The sequence below is a fragment of the Calliopsis andreniformis genome, unplaced genomic scaffold, assembly GCF_051401765.1.
Source record: "Calliopsis andreniformis isolate RMS-2024a unplaced genomic scaffold, iyCalAndr_principal scaffold0048, whole genome shotgun sequence".
Classification (NCBI taxonomy): domain Eukaryota; kingdom Metazoa; phylum Arthropoda; class Insecta; order Hymenoptera; family Andrenidae; genus Calliopsis; species Calliopsis andreniformis.
Window position 1 is genome coordinate 3,271,397 of NW_027480457.1, and position 14,451 is coordinate 3,285,847.

Here is a 14,451-nt window from a genome sequence, read left to right on the forward strand (position 1 = left end):
TCTCGTTAATACCATACAACATTTGTATGAAATATTTTTCCGTGCCATGCATAGTTTTCGAGACATTTATATATTTCTAGAAAAAACGGACACTCTATATTAAATAATTCTTTCATAAGCGTTTATAGTGTTATATTTATTTATATATAGAAACAAATTATAAACATTATTACTTTGACGTATCAATGTCCTCGTATTTATCCTTTTCAAACGATATCAGTATATTAAAAGAGAGTCAAAGACTACTATTTTATAAATAAAAACATCATACAGGGTAGTCGGTTACAAATGGGAGAAATTTGAAGATGCAATTCTAGAGGTTAAAACAAAACGGAAATAAAAAATCATGGTATGGTATTTAGGGCTTCATTAACTGTTTACAAGCAATGCAATTTGTTAAAAAATTTGTTATCCGCCTGTAATCAGGCAAACTGTCTTACACTATCGATCGCAACGAATGCGCGGCAATTGATTATTGGCATTGAAATAACAAATGATTTGTAAGATAGAGATGCAGCAAAATTTGACGATACTTATCTCGGCTAGATGATTCTGCGATGCGCTTTATAGAAAATGGAAGGGTACTGTTGACTAGAAATAAACCTGCCTACTCATAACAATCCCTAAGGCAAATCAAAACATTCCGTACGAGATTTGGGAATAGAAAGAATTAATGTGTTTATCCTTCTATTAATTTTCTGTCCAATGCACTAGAAGGTTAAAAGAAAAATTGAGAAAACTTACAGGAATATATATTTCGAAAAAATCACACACAACGACAATGCAAATGCATATCAGCTAATTCTATATTTGTAAAACTCATATTCTTAATAACTATGAACAGAGACATAATTTCACCAATGGCTAGCACTCACGGACTGTTTATCGAATATTCGAATATTTATAACTAGATAATAATTAGAAAACTCGGTTTGGCTATTCACGTATTCGACGCTCGACCTGAACTGCTTCCTTGGCATTCGCCTTCACCTGTTTCATCGCTGTCGCGTCGTTCTTCTTCTCTCGAAAATCGGAATCGAGTCGCCCGACGCATCGTCTCGTGCCTTGAAAGAATTGGAACATGCATTCCTCATAACAGCTAGACGCTCATTGTAACATCGTATTTGTTTATCTTTCTGCAGCGTACGTTACTCTGATGCGACGCCGCTTCTAGATCGGACGATCTATGTCAGTCAGTTGTATAAAACTCATTTGCTTTTTATCACAATGAAAAATTGTTACATATACAAGTGCTGCTTTATACGATACATGAAATAAAAAACTTCACAAAATTGAATTAGCGTGTAACATTGTATGCAACAAGGAAGTTTCTTTTAGATATCTGTATATAACTATTCTAATCTATTTTTCGATTTCAGTTGTATATTTATTTAATAAAAACATTATTCTTGCATTTTCATAAATAAATCATGTAAATATATAAGATTTAATTATAAGATTATTTCGACCTATTAAATCTGTTTTTGGTACTAAAATTCGAGAGGCCGAAATTGGAAACATTTTTTGAAAAGTGAAATTTGTATCTTTTTTCTTTTTTATTTTTAAAAGAAAGTACGTACACAAACTTTTACAAACTGTAATGTAGATTAATTTTCACACCAAAACCTAAAAATCTTAGAAGGGATTTCGCACCCATTCTTTAATATCTCGAAAAGTGAATTTGTAGCACTCCGAACTACTACCATTGTCCAAGATATTGTGATGTAATCTCAGGTCGGTACAATTTTAGCTATTAATGCCATTTATATGATGTGTGAATGCACATGTTTACGGTATGATAGGGCCTTTTGCCCATTGTCCCAATAACTAAACCGCAGTAAAAATATTCTATTAATACTTTCGTAGTCGCTGGCTGTTGATGATTTCCGTTAAAATTTAATACTGACTTGAAATTACTTTGTTTATTTTCATGTATGGTATGAAGTTTCAAATTCTGGAAAAACACCCGAAACAGGTAAAACACACTTTCATAGTAACATCATTGTGACGGAAAACAGATTTCGTATCTCGGTCTCTGCATCTTATTGTAATAGGCATTAGCGCAAGTGCTATTACCGCTGTTAATTTTTAATATAGTCATATGTTTTTCGAAAAAAAAATTAAAAATACTTACATAATACAATTTGGAAAATAAAAACTTCTCTATAATTTTCCTTTTAAAAGAAGGAAAAATATTGTTCCTATATGTAGGTCAAATCTAGTAGATTAGGGCAAAAAAATGCACTTGATACGATAAATAGCTTTCAAGATAAAAATACATACGCATAGCTTAATTTCGCGAAAATGAGTAGCAACTGATAAATTTAAAACTGCACACTTTCTACACAATTTCGACTATCGATAAAACGATCATACTAATCCTCTTCCCCTCTCTAATTTTATGTGAATTATATCATATTTTATTGTGATCACAATTGCTGTATAGACATCGGAAGATGATTAGAAACTCTTTAAAATGGTAGAAGAGAAAGCGAATCATTATGTTTTCATACAGTTCGTCTACGCGTGTGATAATGAAATATTCTTTTGACGAATGAAGTTTTTATGATATTTGTAAGAAATAAACTACACTTAATAGGATAAGCCAACACAAAAGATCATGATATACTTGTCTTTGGTATGTTAATGGAAAATTAAGTTTCTAGAACTGCTGATAACACAGAACGATCTTATAAAACTTATGATTAGACGAGTTTATTGCTTGATCCAATTTGTAATCCAATACGCATCTGGTCCAACGTGGAGACCAGTTAAACTATTTTAAGTGCATGTCAGGCTTTTCCAAATTTATAAGCAGAAACATTTAGAGTAGGTGGAAGAGAGCGGGCAAGTATTGAATTAATGGAAGAGGTTAAATTAAACATTTTCCTCTAACTCTCACTACTCTCTCTGTGTTTTGGTTCTAGCAGCATCATTCACTATGGTGGCAACAGGGTAGAAACTCAATTTTATATATTAATTTTAACAGATACAATTTTTTAGTGTCTAATATTTATAAACTTAAAGATTATTTTAGTCTTCAGAATCTTTTTTTGAGTGACTTTTCCGAATAACTTCCGGGTAGTAATAATGAATAATTGTAGCATCTATATTTCGAAATTTATAAAAAGATAAATGTATTTGAACAATTAGACTGCAGTTGTTTGTATGAATTCAAATTTTCATAAATATTATTAAAATAATAGAAATGAACTATAATCCGTTTTAGTCTTCAAATATCATAAGGTGTACTTTATTTCTGATACTTTGTATATTTTTGCATATTTTAACCATTTTCTACCTTTTTGCATACTTAAATTTCCTATGTATTTACACGGATCAGGAGTTTATTGATAATATTGTAAATTCAACAAATTTGAAAATTGAATTCGAGTATAATACTTTATCTTTTATTTTTGAAAAAATGAATTAGAATGACACAACAAATATATTTATGAATTAAATTTATATAATTATACGAATATAATTAATTACCAATGTGGTGCCTAATAGACATACTTGGAGTACTAAGGGTTAATACTTTATTATTCAAACAACTATTCAGGTATTGTCAATGTAATTAAACGAAGATGTACAAACGATAAGCTATAAAAATGGTTTATTTGTAATGATCAAACAATTGAATGAAATTAACATTTGTATTCTAATGTATCCATTTACCATGAAAAATAACATAAGTTCCACAAGATGTTTGAAATTTTCGACTTTTTAAACGCTGAAACTGCTTGGAACTTTTAGACAATGAAAAACTCTTAAATTAATTAATCCGGTATTATCATCGGATACTGTTGTGCGATTAATATTCTTTATCTTTTTCTAATGTGGATGAGTGGGGGCTAGCCAGCTATTATAGTAACATCGAATACAGCATTGTGCTCGAAATGATCGTCAGTTACTACGAGTTGTGTGACGACTACTGTCCTGCTGGTTCCTAGTATCATATACATTACTGCCAAACATTCTGACGCATAAGTTAAGGTATGCATCAAGTATCGGGAAATACGACAAATTATTGAGATTCTTTAAATTCAATTATCCTAGAGCACAACATACAAACCGCTTAAGACTTTGTGATACAATATTCAGAAGTCCCTGACATTGTAACAGTGACAGGTACTGTGATTTAAACATTGCATGAAATATATTTGTATTCGACTAACTCTTATAGTACCACGATAGGAATAGTCAGAGTTTAAATATAGATTTCCAAAAATTGAAGTTCAGAAAACTGAAAGATATATATAGAAATACTTTAGAAATTCATTAATTGAGGATCTGGCTATTCAAAAATTTGAAAATTTGAAAAATAGAATTTCATCGTGTTAAGAAAACAATATTCGAATCCCTGAGTGATCTCACCTTGGAATGTTAAGGGTTGATGGAGACCATTTCAAGTGCAACACATTTCGATTTACTTATCGATTCATTTGCACTCTCTTCGAGCATTAATGAAAATTCATTATCTCATTGATCTGCTCTCGCATCTTCATAAGATTTTAATCAGCAATATCTGCATAACTATACTGTGATTTTAAATACAGCAGTTTTAGAGTATTTTCGTTTAGAGTTATCATTTCTTCAGTTGCAATCAGGATTTAAACAATTTTTGTTCTTCGTTCCATTTTTGTTCTCCATTACCGTATCATAATAGTATCATATTCATAGCATTACGATGATATTACTTTATAATCTTCGAAAATTTAGGAAGTTGAAAATTCGTGGATTTGAAAATTTTCAAACTATATTTCGATCATGTCAAGGTAATAGTAATGAAGCCTCTGTGTGCCTCCACCTTGATATGCTAAGGCTAAAATGTATTTGTAAATCAGCAATACGCTTAAGAAATTGTTAAAAATTAATAATTAATAATTTTGTATTCTTTCTCTAATAATGTAAAACAACAATTTTGCTAATTATATCAAATTATCTTATGTTTTTTCTGGTCTTTCACGGTTTTTGACACATAGAGAATGAAATTAAGCGTGTGTTGTTTTTTTGCTTTGAAGATACCTAAAACTGAAATTTCATATAGATTTGTTTATATGGCATTCCTTTGCAATAATTATCTTACGGTTACATAATAAATTCGTTATGCGTAATACATGTTGGCTTAGTACCAGCTCCAGAATACATAAATTCTGTAGTATCATCAATCGATCTATACCACGTACCATCATTTAATTCTAGATCATAAACCGTAAACGGTCATAAGCCGTACTGATTTATTTCACTTTTTCTAATACTACAAAATGTAGTTATAAGTAGACTACAAATTTTTATGAAAGTGCATATTTTCATAATGCGTATTATAAATAAAGCTAAGGAAATGGAACCTACATAAATATTTCTTTCATTTTACAAATACTATAACTCGTACTTTACGTTCTATACATGCTTTATACCTATATTTCTGCATATTGCATATGGCTATACATTCGGTATCTTTTTACATATTTAAAATGCTCATAAGTACGTGAAAATATATAGTCTAATTATAATATTACAGTAATATACAAATATTTTATATATGTATAATAGACAAAATAAATTAAAAAATTGTATTTGACAGTGTTGTCACAGAAAGAGTATGTAGTATTTAGTATTTATACATGCTCTTTTGTCGCATTGTTATAGTATTATGTTATGTTGAATTGACTATTTTTATGAAATGTTGCAGGCTTCGGAAGAATATCGAGAACAGAGTACGCATAAAACACATAGAGCTAGAAGAACGCGACAGCAACAAGAACAACGTGTTGTTGAACAGCAAAGTATAAGTATACAAGGAAATTCCAGTGTAGCAAAAGAAAAATTCAACGTATTTCGATTGAAAAATCTTCCTTTATCACTGTCCAGCGGCAAAGTAACATGTAAGTACTGTTTACTATCAAACTTATAAAATATTTTTCGATATCCGTAACAAATTTCTTTAGTAAATATATAGGGTGAATAATTGAACTTTTTAACCCAAATTTACATTTGCATTGATTCTAATGGACAACATTTTCAACATTTTCTTGCATTAAAAATCAACTTTAGAATATCTAAGTAACTATTAATTGTTTACTCAACATACCATAATAATTGTTTATTCTATATTCATTAGGTATTCGAATAACATGATCAAATGTTGCACATTATGTTTAATAAACTCAAGGTGACCTTTATACTTTGATAAAAACGTGAAGAGATAAAAAACTAATTATTGCACTTTATACTCTTCCTTATACCAAACAACTTGTGTCCGAAACATTTTTTTATACAGCATACGATTTACAAGTAAAATTGAATGAAAGAGTTAAATTATTCTCTCCGTATATTTACTAAAGAAATTTGTTAGGGATATCGAGAAATATTTTGGAATACAATACAAAATTAGTACTTCTAATACAATGATAAAAAAATTATTATTAAAAAGGTTTTATTTTGAAACCAAAAAGTAACTAATATGAAAAAACTGTAATAACTAAAAATTTTAATTTGTTGTATAACATAAAGTAATTGATATAAATAACAGTTTTTCTGGATTTTTGTTTTGCAAAATTGATAATAATATTTTCATAGCCCAAATTTTCAATTATGTTAAGAAGAACATGTGTTAGTTATGTTAAATTTACGCAGATATTATCTATTATTCTATGATTCAACATGTTACCAGAAGTACATGTAGATACTTATATTGCATCTAAGTATGTGGGATTCACATGTAGATAACGTTTCTAGCTGTTAGCTCTGACTTTTCCAAGCAAGACAACCTCCCAATTTTATCACATAAGTAGATTGTCATTTCAAAATCACTGGATGTACACCAACCAGCGTCGGACATAATATTTATTTTGTCACTTTTTGGTGCAAACCTCAATTCGTAAATGTTTTGTGCCGAATAATACCTACAAATTTTCTGTACGGTCTTATAATGTATCTTTCTCCGCGCCTTACAAAATTGTAATAATCTGCTCATGGCGAACGAAATATCTGGTCGACTCTCCATTGCCAAATGCATTAATGCGCTCAGAACTTCCTGATATACGTTTTTATGGACTACCGGTAAATTTCGACACTCATCTAAACTTTGTGAAGCATCAATTGGAGTATACACTACATTTAGACCTTCTATGTTTATCTATCATACGCTCAATATAGTGTTCATGGCTTAATATTACTGTACCTTTGTCTTCTATCACGTCATCTCCAAGGAATCTATTGTGTCCTGTAATTTCCTCTACTTGAAATTGTACTTTGAAGGATTTTATCAGTTCATCAAGTAATTTATTACTACTTCCAATGATTAATATTATATATCATCGACGTGGATACCCAAAACAGCATAATTATCATTTTTAGTAAACTTATACACAGAGTGTTATACGCAGAGAAATTCTAAGATGCGATTCTATAGGTCAAAATAAGACGAAAATTAAGGATCATGATTTGGTGCTTAGGGCTTCGTTAATTATTTATAAACAATTAAAAATTTGTATTTAGTTTGTAAGCAAACGAACTGTTTTACAATATTGATCGCATCATGTGCGCGGCAAATGACAGCTGATCGAATCGCAGTGGTGATCATTACCATTGAAATAACGAATGATTTACATGGTAGCGAGGTAGCAAAATTCGACGATATTTGTCTCGGCTAGTTAAATAACAATAAACCTGCCTACTCCCAACAATCCATAAGACAAATCGAAACATTCCCTATGAGATTTTGAAATAGAAGGGATTAATGCATTCATCTTCGCATTCATTTTCTGTCAAATTCACATACGCTATATAGAAGTGTGGAAGAGAACTACAGGAAGTTTACACGAATATTTTGGAAGAATCACACACAACGACAACATGTTAATTCCGTATTTGTAACACTCATATTCTTCAACTCCTTATTCAATCTTCCATCCCATTGTAGTCCCGATTCAGGTAAGCCATGCAAACTTTCTGTCAGCTTACAAACCCTTTTACCCGCAACTGATACTGATACTCTAGTTCCCCATATAAATACGCTGTTTTAACGTTGAGTTGCCTTATATGTAAGTTTAATTTGGCGCTATCGTTATCAATATTTTAAATGGTTCCATTCTCATTACTGTTGCATATACATTTTCCTATCCATTGTTGGTACGTACTTCGGTTCCTACTGCAACCAATCTTGCCTTATATTTTGACTTTCTCTTTGCCTTATATTAGAATCTCGTGGGACTAGTTCCCGTACGTTTCTTTCTTTTAATACTTCTAGTTCTGTCTCTATCGCTTTTAGCCATTTTACTGAATTAGTACCCATTATTGCTTCCTTGAAATTCTTGGGAAAAACTGGAATTTTATAGATTATTTGCTAAATGACTTTGATCATTTTTTCTACTTTCTCTGATCTTCACAGTTCTATCTCGTGTGCCTGTTTCGGAAGTTCCTATCTATCTCTAAGCTTTGCAACTTCTATCATTTCTTGGAGTTGGCTTCTTTTTCTATGCCTATTCTATACGACTTCTGGTTGATCCGTGTCGTCATGTGCAGGGTGTAAAAGTATCAATCGTCACGGCTTTAGTGGGTGAATCTACACCTCTGGGTCAGTGGACATTTGTATAAAAGCCTGTCTGCAAAATTGTCTATAACATTGAAAATTAATGTTAAGTTTTTGTTTATTGCGTAATCGTATCGAGATCGTGTAGTGGAGAAAATGTTTAGAAGGAACTATATACGGTAAATGAACCGTTTAGTTAGGAAAAATTGTTAAAGATTTGGTATCGGTTTGGCTGTGTAAAGTCACACATAAGAGCATGAAGCCACCATTATTCAGGTACGCAGTAATGTCTACCCTGAATAGGAGGCCCAGCGTAGTAGTGTGCATATTCCAATACAGTAGGTCTAACCAAGGTGTATTGACCTAATAGGCCTAATTCGAGTAACTTTCGTGAACTAGAGGATTGTATATAATAATAATATACTTCTTTATCAATTCGACGTTTAAATCTTCTACTTGCTTGTTGTTTCATCTTATTTTTCGGAACACGTTCTATTCAGCACTAATTTAGTCTTAATTGTTACAAATTCACTAAAGTACTCTAAATAACACTAATAGTCAAACATTAACGATCGTGCACTGAACCATTAATAACGAATAGCACTGCACTACTCTTAATACTACTTTAAATAATAACATGAATTACTGTTATTAAATAATATTATTGTTTAAATAAATAATTATTTAAAGAAATAATAATACACATAATAATAACAGTTGCTTGGTCATTAGTACGGCGCGAGAGAGATTCGACAGTGCTAAGATGGCGACACGCGTTGCATCTGTGAAATACGTGCGTCGAAACGTAGCGTTAACTTCCACGAATTTTCATAAAGCCAATTTTAAAGTATCCGTATTTTTTAAAAGATGTCCGTAAAGAAAACCAATGGAGCTATATTCTCATTTTTTCCAGATTTTTAAATATTTCTCCACTACAAAAAAATCGCATTTGTTTAGAACAATTACAAAAAAATATAGCTTAAGTCAACTTTTTTTATATAAAATAATTTGTATTCAGTACTTCAATGCCTTTACTAAAAGCATGCACGAGCTGATTTTCGTGGTGTTATTAGTTCAGGAGCTATGAATTTTTGGAAAAAAGTTAGCACTCTACTTCAGGCAGCTGTAAAATCCATAATTTTTGAAATTTTGGAAAACCCTTTGACACAAATTTAAACAACGCTAAAGACTACAACATATCCAAATTTGAACAAGATTCGTGACGTTACTCCGGAAAGTGTTCGATTTCGCATGGGATGTTCCAATGGGAACAGAAAAAGAAGCAGGGCTTGAAATGGTTCCAAAAATAACTGTTTCAAATTGTTATGTAAAGGTATTGACTGACAGAGTTACGAAGCACTTTTATTCTAAATAACTGTTATGACGTGTTACGTCCTAACTACACCAGCAGTCGTTTCGAGCGGCGGAGATTGACCTTAAGGGTACTTACTCTACTAAAGTGCTAAAATACATCTTGATTCAACTTATCTTAGATATGTATGTGAAAGGAAAGAGAGGAAGTGAGCTGGTAGACTATGCTTCGAATTTTCAGTTTCATATATTTAACAAAATGTTTATTGCATACCAATTTCTCCTTACTGTCTGTACAGTCTCAACGTTGTCACCTTGTAGGTTTAGCTGGTCGCTGGTTGTTGGTGGTCGCTTCTCGATGTGGTTTTTCCTTGTTGCACGCATTTTCCTATCTCGGATTTCGCGGATTCTCTCAACATGGTCTAAGGAGGTAGATTCGAACTTCGCAGAGAACACTCGCGATACTCTTCGCCTTTTACGCGGTTTTCTGCAAAACGTTATAATACGCCATTGCTGTTACGATATTACAGCTCTCGCGTGGGTGGTAATCAGAGATTCGCTCTGATCCTTGACTGACTCGGTATAATTCCGGATTCAACTTCCCGTCGCGCGCTGTCAGGTATTGTTCTTATAACAGTCCTTTTTGGATCATAATTCGTAATACCAAGAATGAGAATGCTTACGTATTGTTTTGCCGAAACAGCTTGGCGGAGTTGGTAGCAATCATTCGTATACCATATTATAAAATATATCAGCATTTCTTGCTTATTGACAACGAAAAAGAGGACCAGGTGAAGGCTGGATGTAACAGAAAAACCGAAATTTCGGACTATAACTGTTTCAGTTGCGGTTCTATGTCAGCACTTATATCGGTTCTATAATCGTTATTTTTTTCGGTTCAGTATTTAAAAATTCCTGTCATGGTGGCTCCATTAATAGAAAATATGCTGTGAATCGGCATATGGTTGGCTTACTTAAATTTGAAGTTTGAAACCATGTACTCTTTCGAGCACTTAGCCGAAAATCACACTGAATTTTTAATCCCTTTTTATGTGCATTTCTTACATATGAGGTTTCCCTGTACGAAAGTATAAGTTGGTTTTTATTTAAACGTATGATTAATTAAAAGATCTATTAATATGTTGTTACGAATTATTTCCTCAAAATCACATAAAGAGAAATCGGTTGCTTTCATTGTTAGTGATATTGTCAAGTTAAAACGGTAACAATGTAGAAATTCAAAACTTTAGTACTGCGCATGCGCGTTCTGTCATTACGCGTATTTTACGTATGCGCGCTTATGCAAAATATGATCGCGGGAAAGGAACTCGTTATCGCTGTCATTCGCGTTACAAAACGTTTATGGATCGCGACATAACTGATACGCACGCTGTCGACGCATTTGGTTAACCGTTCGCGAGGCCGTGGGTACTATGGTTCGTAACCAGCAGGCCGAAGCTAATCCCGTTCGCGAAGACTTTTAGGTAACCTAATTTCACATATGGCTGCTGACTCGACTAGCGTCGTAATCTGCAGGCCCTAGGTACTCCGCACGCAAAATCGCTTTCCTCCTGCTACACGTCCTTTCGTGTTGATTAAAAGTCTGACGCTATGCGGTTTTCGCACAAGAAATTCCTAGTTCCGGATACACAGAGGAAGAAGTAGGGAAGGTCTTACGGCGCTTGTGGCCTCATCCAAATCCTACGCAAAAAGAAAGACGAGATTGCTGCTTGCGGCAGGATCCACCGGCTAATCCGTCACGGCAACGTATCGATAACGATCGATGATTGGTAGGATTCACCCTATGCTTCCCCTTGGGGCTTTTCTCACGGTCGTGATCCTGAGATGCAGGGCCTCTAAGTCTACGGGTTTCTTCCGCCGCTATTTGCCAGCGATGGAGCACCTGTGTTTGTGCCTTTACGCCTCCTCTTTGGGGACTTCTTTCCTAGAACGCGAAGCGGGGCGGAGGAGGTCTCCTCGTGTGACATCGGACTCGGCACGTTCCCTGCCATGTTGCAGTCCTCCTGTCAGTGTCCTCTTCTGATTCTATTCGACGGGCAACGACAAACTCTTCCTTATTCTTAAGACATCACCTCTTTCCCCGGGCGAACTGATTCTGGAACGGCGAGTACTAAAGCCGCTACCCAATCCGAAGACCCGGCATGAAATATCGTTTGCTGGCTGGCGTTACTGGGCAACCAACTCTCTTTCGCCAATGGCTTCATCGTTGTCGCCGAGATATTCGTTGACGCTTGACTTTCGCACGTAAAAATAGATATTAGTTTTGAATTATACTCCTGATGGTGCGTACTAAATGCCGCTCCTGAGCAGGCAAGGTGTGACTTTGTAACATGCACTGGTGCCATGTCACAGTGTAAATGGATTAACCGTTGGTTTGTGTCAAAGCAATACATATTCTAAAAAATTGAAAGTATGCGACTGGTTTCTATGAAAGTAATACATAATTTGTTTGATATTATTATTTTCTTTAAACCTGTACACAAGCAGGAAGGAGAAAAGATAATCTATGAGGTTTAAACTACTATTGCCTTCCTTGGGATCGTCGAAGTATTCGTGATTAGGAAGAAGTTAGACCAGTCGTCACTTAAGTACATCCGTATAAGGGTACAGGTAGTTTATTTAATTATATCTCTTTTCGGAGATAGTGTAAATACGTTATTACAATTTTACCTCTTTACAGAGATAACAAATATAGTTTATATTAGACGATATCTCTTTCCAGAGATAGAAAATATAATATATAAATACATTATTACAATTTTACCTCTTTACGGAGATAACAAATATAGTTTATATTAGACGATATCTCTTTCCAGAGATAGAAAATATAATATATAATATGTAAGCTTAAAACTAGCTTACGCAGGAGAAGGATCCTAATGGCTCGGCGTTAAGAAGCTTACAAAACTACCTCTCCTTCTCGTTACACAATTTTCATGTGGCGTGGGACACTAAGTAACAATTGTGCACTCGAACAGAAGATGTCAATTCGTCATCCTAGTTAAACTGTGTTTTGATTGGCGTTCTTGCCGTAAGAACCCGAGATCCTAGATACGTTCCTCACCCTACGCCTGAAAGAACCTCGACCCTCTCCGCGTAAAGAGTTAGCCAGGGCCGCGATTCGGAAAACGGGAGACGCGTTCCACGCCGGTATCGCAAGATACCTGACGCCCACGGAAAAATCAAGGCGTGGGACGCGTAGTGGCCGGATCCTGCACGCCCATCCTAGGCCGGATACGGCTCGGCGGAACAGTAAAGTCGCAGAATTTGACGAGTTAAAGTGTGGTAGATTAAAATCGCCAATTATTATAATCTTACAACTGTTAAAGCGATTGCTGATTTCTACTATTTATTTAAAGTAAAGAGTATATCAAGAATGAGGAGATAGTGGCAGGAAGTAAAAAATGGATGTTTTAGAGCTCCATTGCTGTTTCATAAAAAGATATTAAATACTATTCAAATTTATTTAAATGCAAGAGCTATCATAAAAATCCTTTACTGCAATTAATACTCCGTCACCTTTTGAAAATTTACTAGCTAGTGAAGATCTATCGTAGAAATCAGATTTGTACAAGTATTATCACATCATAAAATCCTCACATAGACACCAGATTATGTTTAAGATCGCTGCATTTTGTTCTAAATCGCCTAACATTTTGATAATACACAAACGGGCCAAAGGACCTTTTTTGAATTAGAACAAATTAACAGTTTGACAATATCATGGCAACAGTACTCATCACTGGACTAAATACTTATCTAAACTCGCTTTTTCTTCTGTGTTTGCATCCTCTTACAGCAAGTCATGCTTTATAGTCATCGTTATTCTTAATTTTAAAGACATATCTATTGATACAATCCTTTTGTCTGAAACATCTTCCCTATTGACTAACTTCTATGATTGCTGTTAAAGTACATGTTTCCAAGTTTGGAGGAAAGGTGGTACTTTAAACATTTGCACATATTGTAGCAACACTTTGAATTTTAATAAGTAAAGTTTACTTATTATTCCAGATACATGAGGCTTCACATTGTGTTGTCTTAACTTTGATTTTCGTTTTTTGATCTTATTCTAAAATTCTTGCCGCTCAGGAAGCTTTCTTATGTTTTGATACGAGAAATAAGCAGAAGCATGATATGCAAACACTTCAGTGTTTCACTATTATCGTTCAACTTGACGAGTGAAGGTGAGGCCGCCATGGAAGACTCCAAGGGCGTGACGGTTTACAGGGGTAGAGAGTCTAACTAATCGCGCCTAACGAGCATTGAGAATTCCGCAGGTTTATAATACGTCTATCTCTACTCGTCGAGTGTCTATTAGAGGGATCCTAGAAACGTGTTTGCCATTACCATCAAGCAATGCAGCGTTCTTTTAGGGCCCCCTAGTCTAGACTTGAAACTAATTATCATTACAAGTCCGCTGGATTGTATGTCCTCAAAAATAGCGGGTTCCAATTGTTTGTATCGTAAACTTGGTCTTTGCGAGATATCTTTACAATCACCTCTCTTTTTCTATAACCTCAATCTATCTTCGATTATCATTGACACTAATTGCTTCCTGCTGAGTTAGAAGGGCAAAA

At 33.9% G+C, this 14,451-nt stretch overlaps 1 protein-coding gene across 6 annotated transcripts in view; it reads left to right on the forward strand.

The window, feature by feature from the left end:
* The window catches only part of Cher (filamin A protein cher), a 206,614-nt gene that overhangs the window by 150,703 nt on the left and 41,460 nt on the right, over window positions 1-14,451 (forward strand). For 3 of the 6 annotated variants that reach the window (XM_076391756.1, XM_076391755.1, XM_076391757.1), the window contains one exon: window positions 5,699-5,891. In XM_076391756.1, the coding sequence (XP_076247871.1) occupies window positions 5,699-5,891 (193 nt within the window). Of the gene's footprint in view, window positions 1-3,931; window positions 4,135-5,698; window positions 5,892-14,451 lie in introns of those variants that run through there. The other 3 variants (XM_076391760.1, XM_076391761.1, XM_076391759.1) reach the window with 3 other exon arrangements.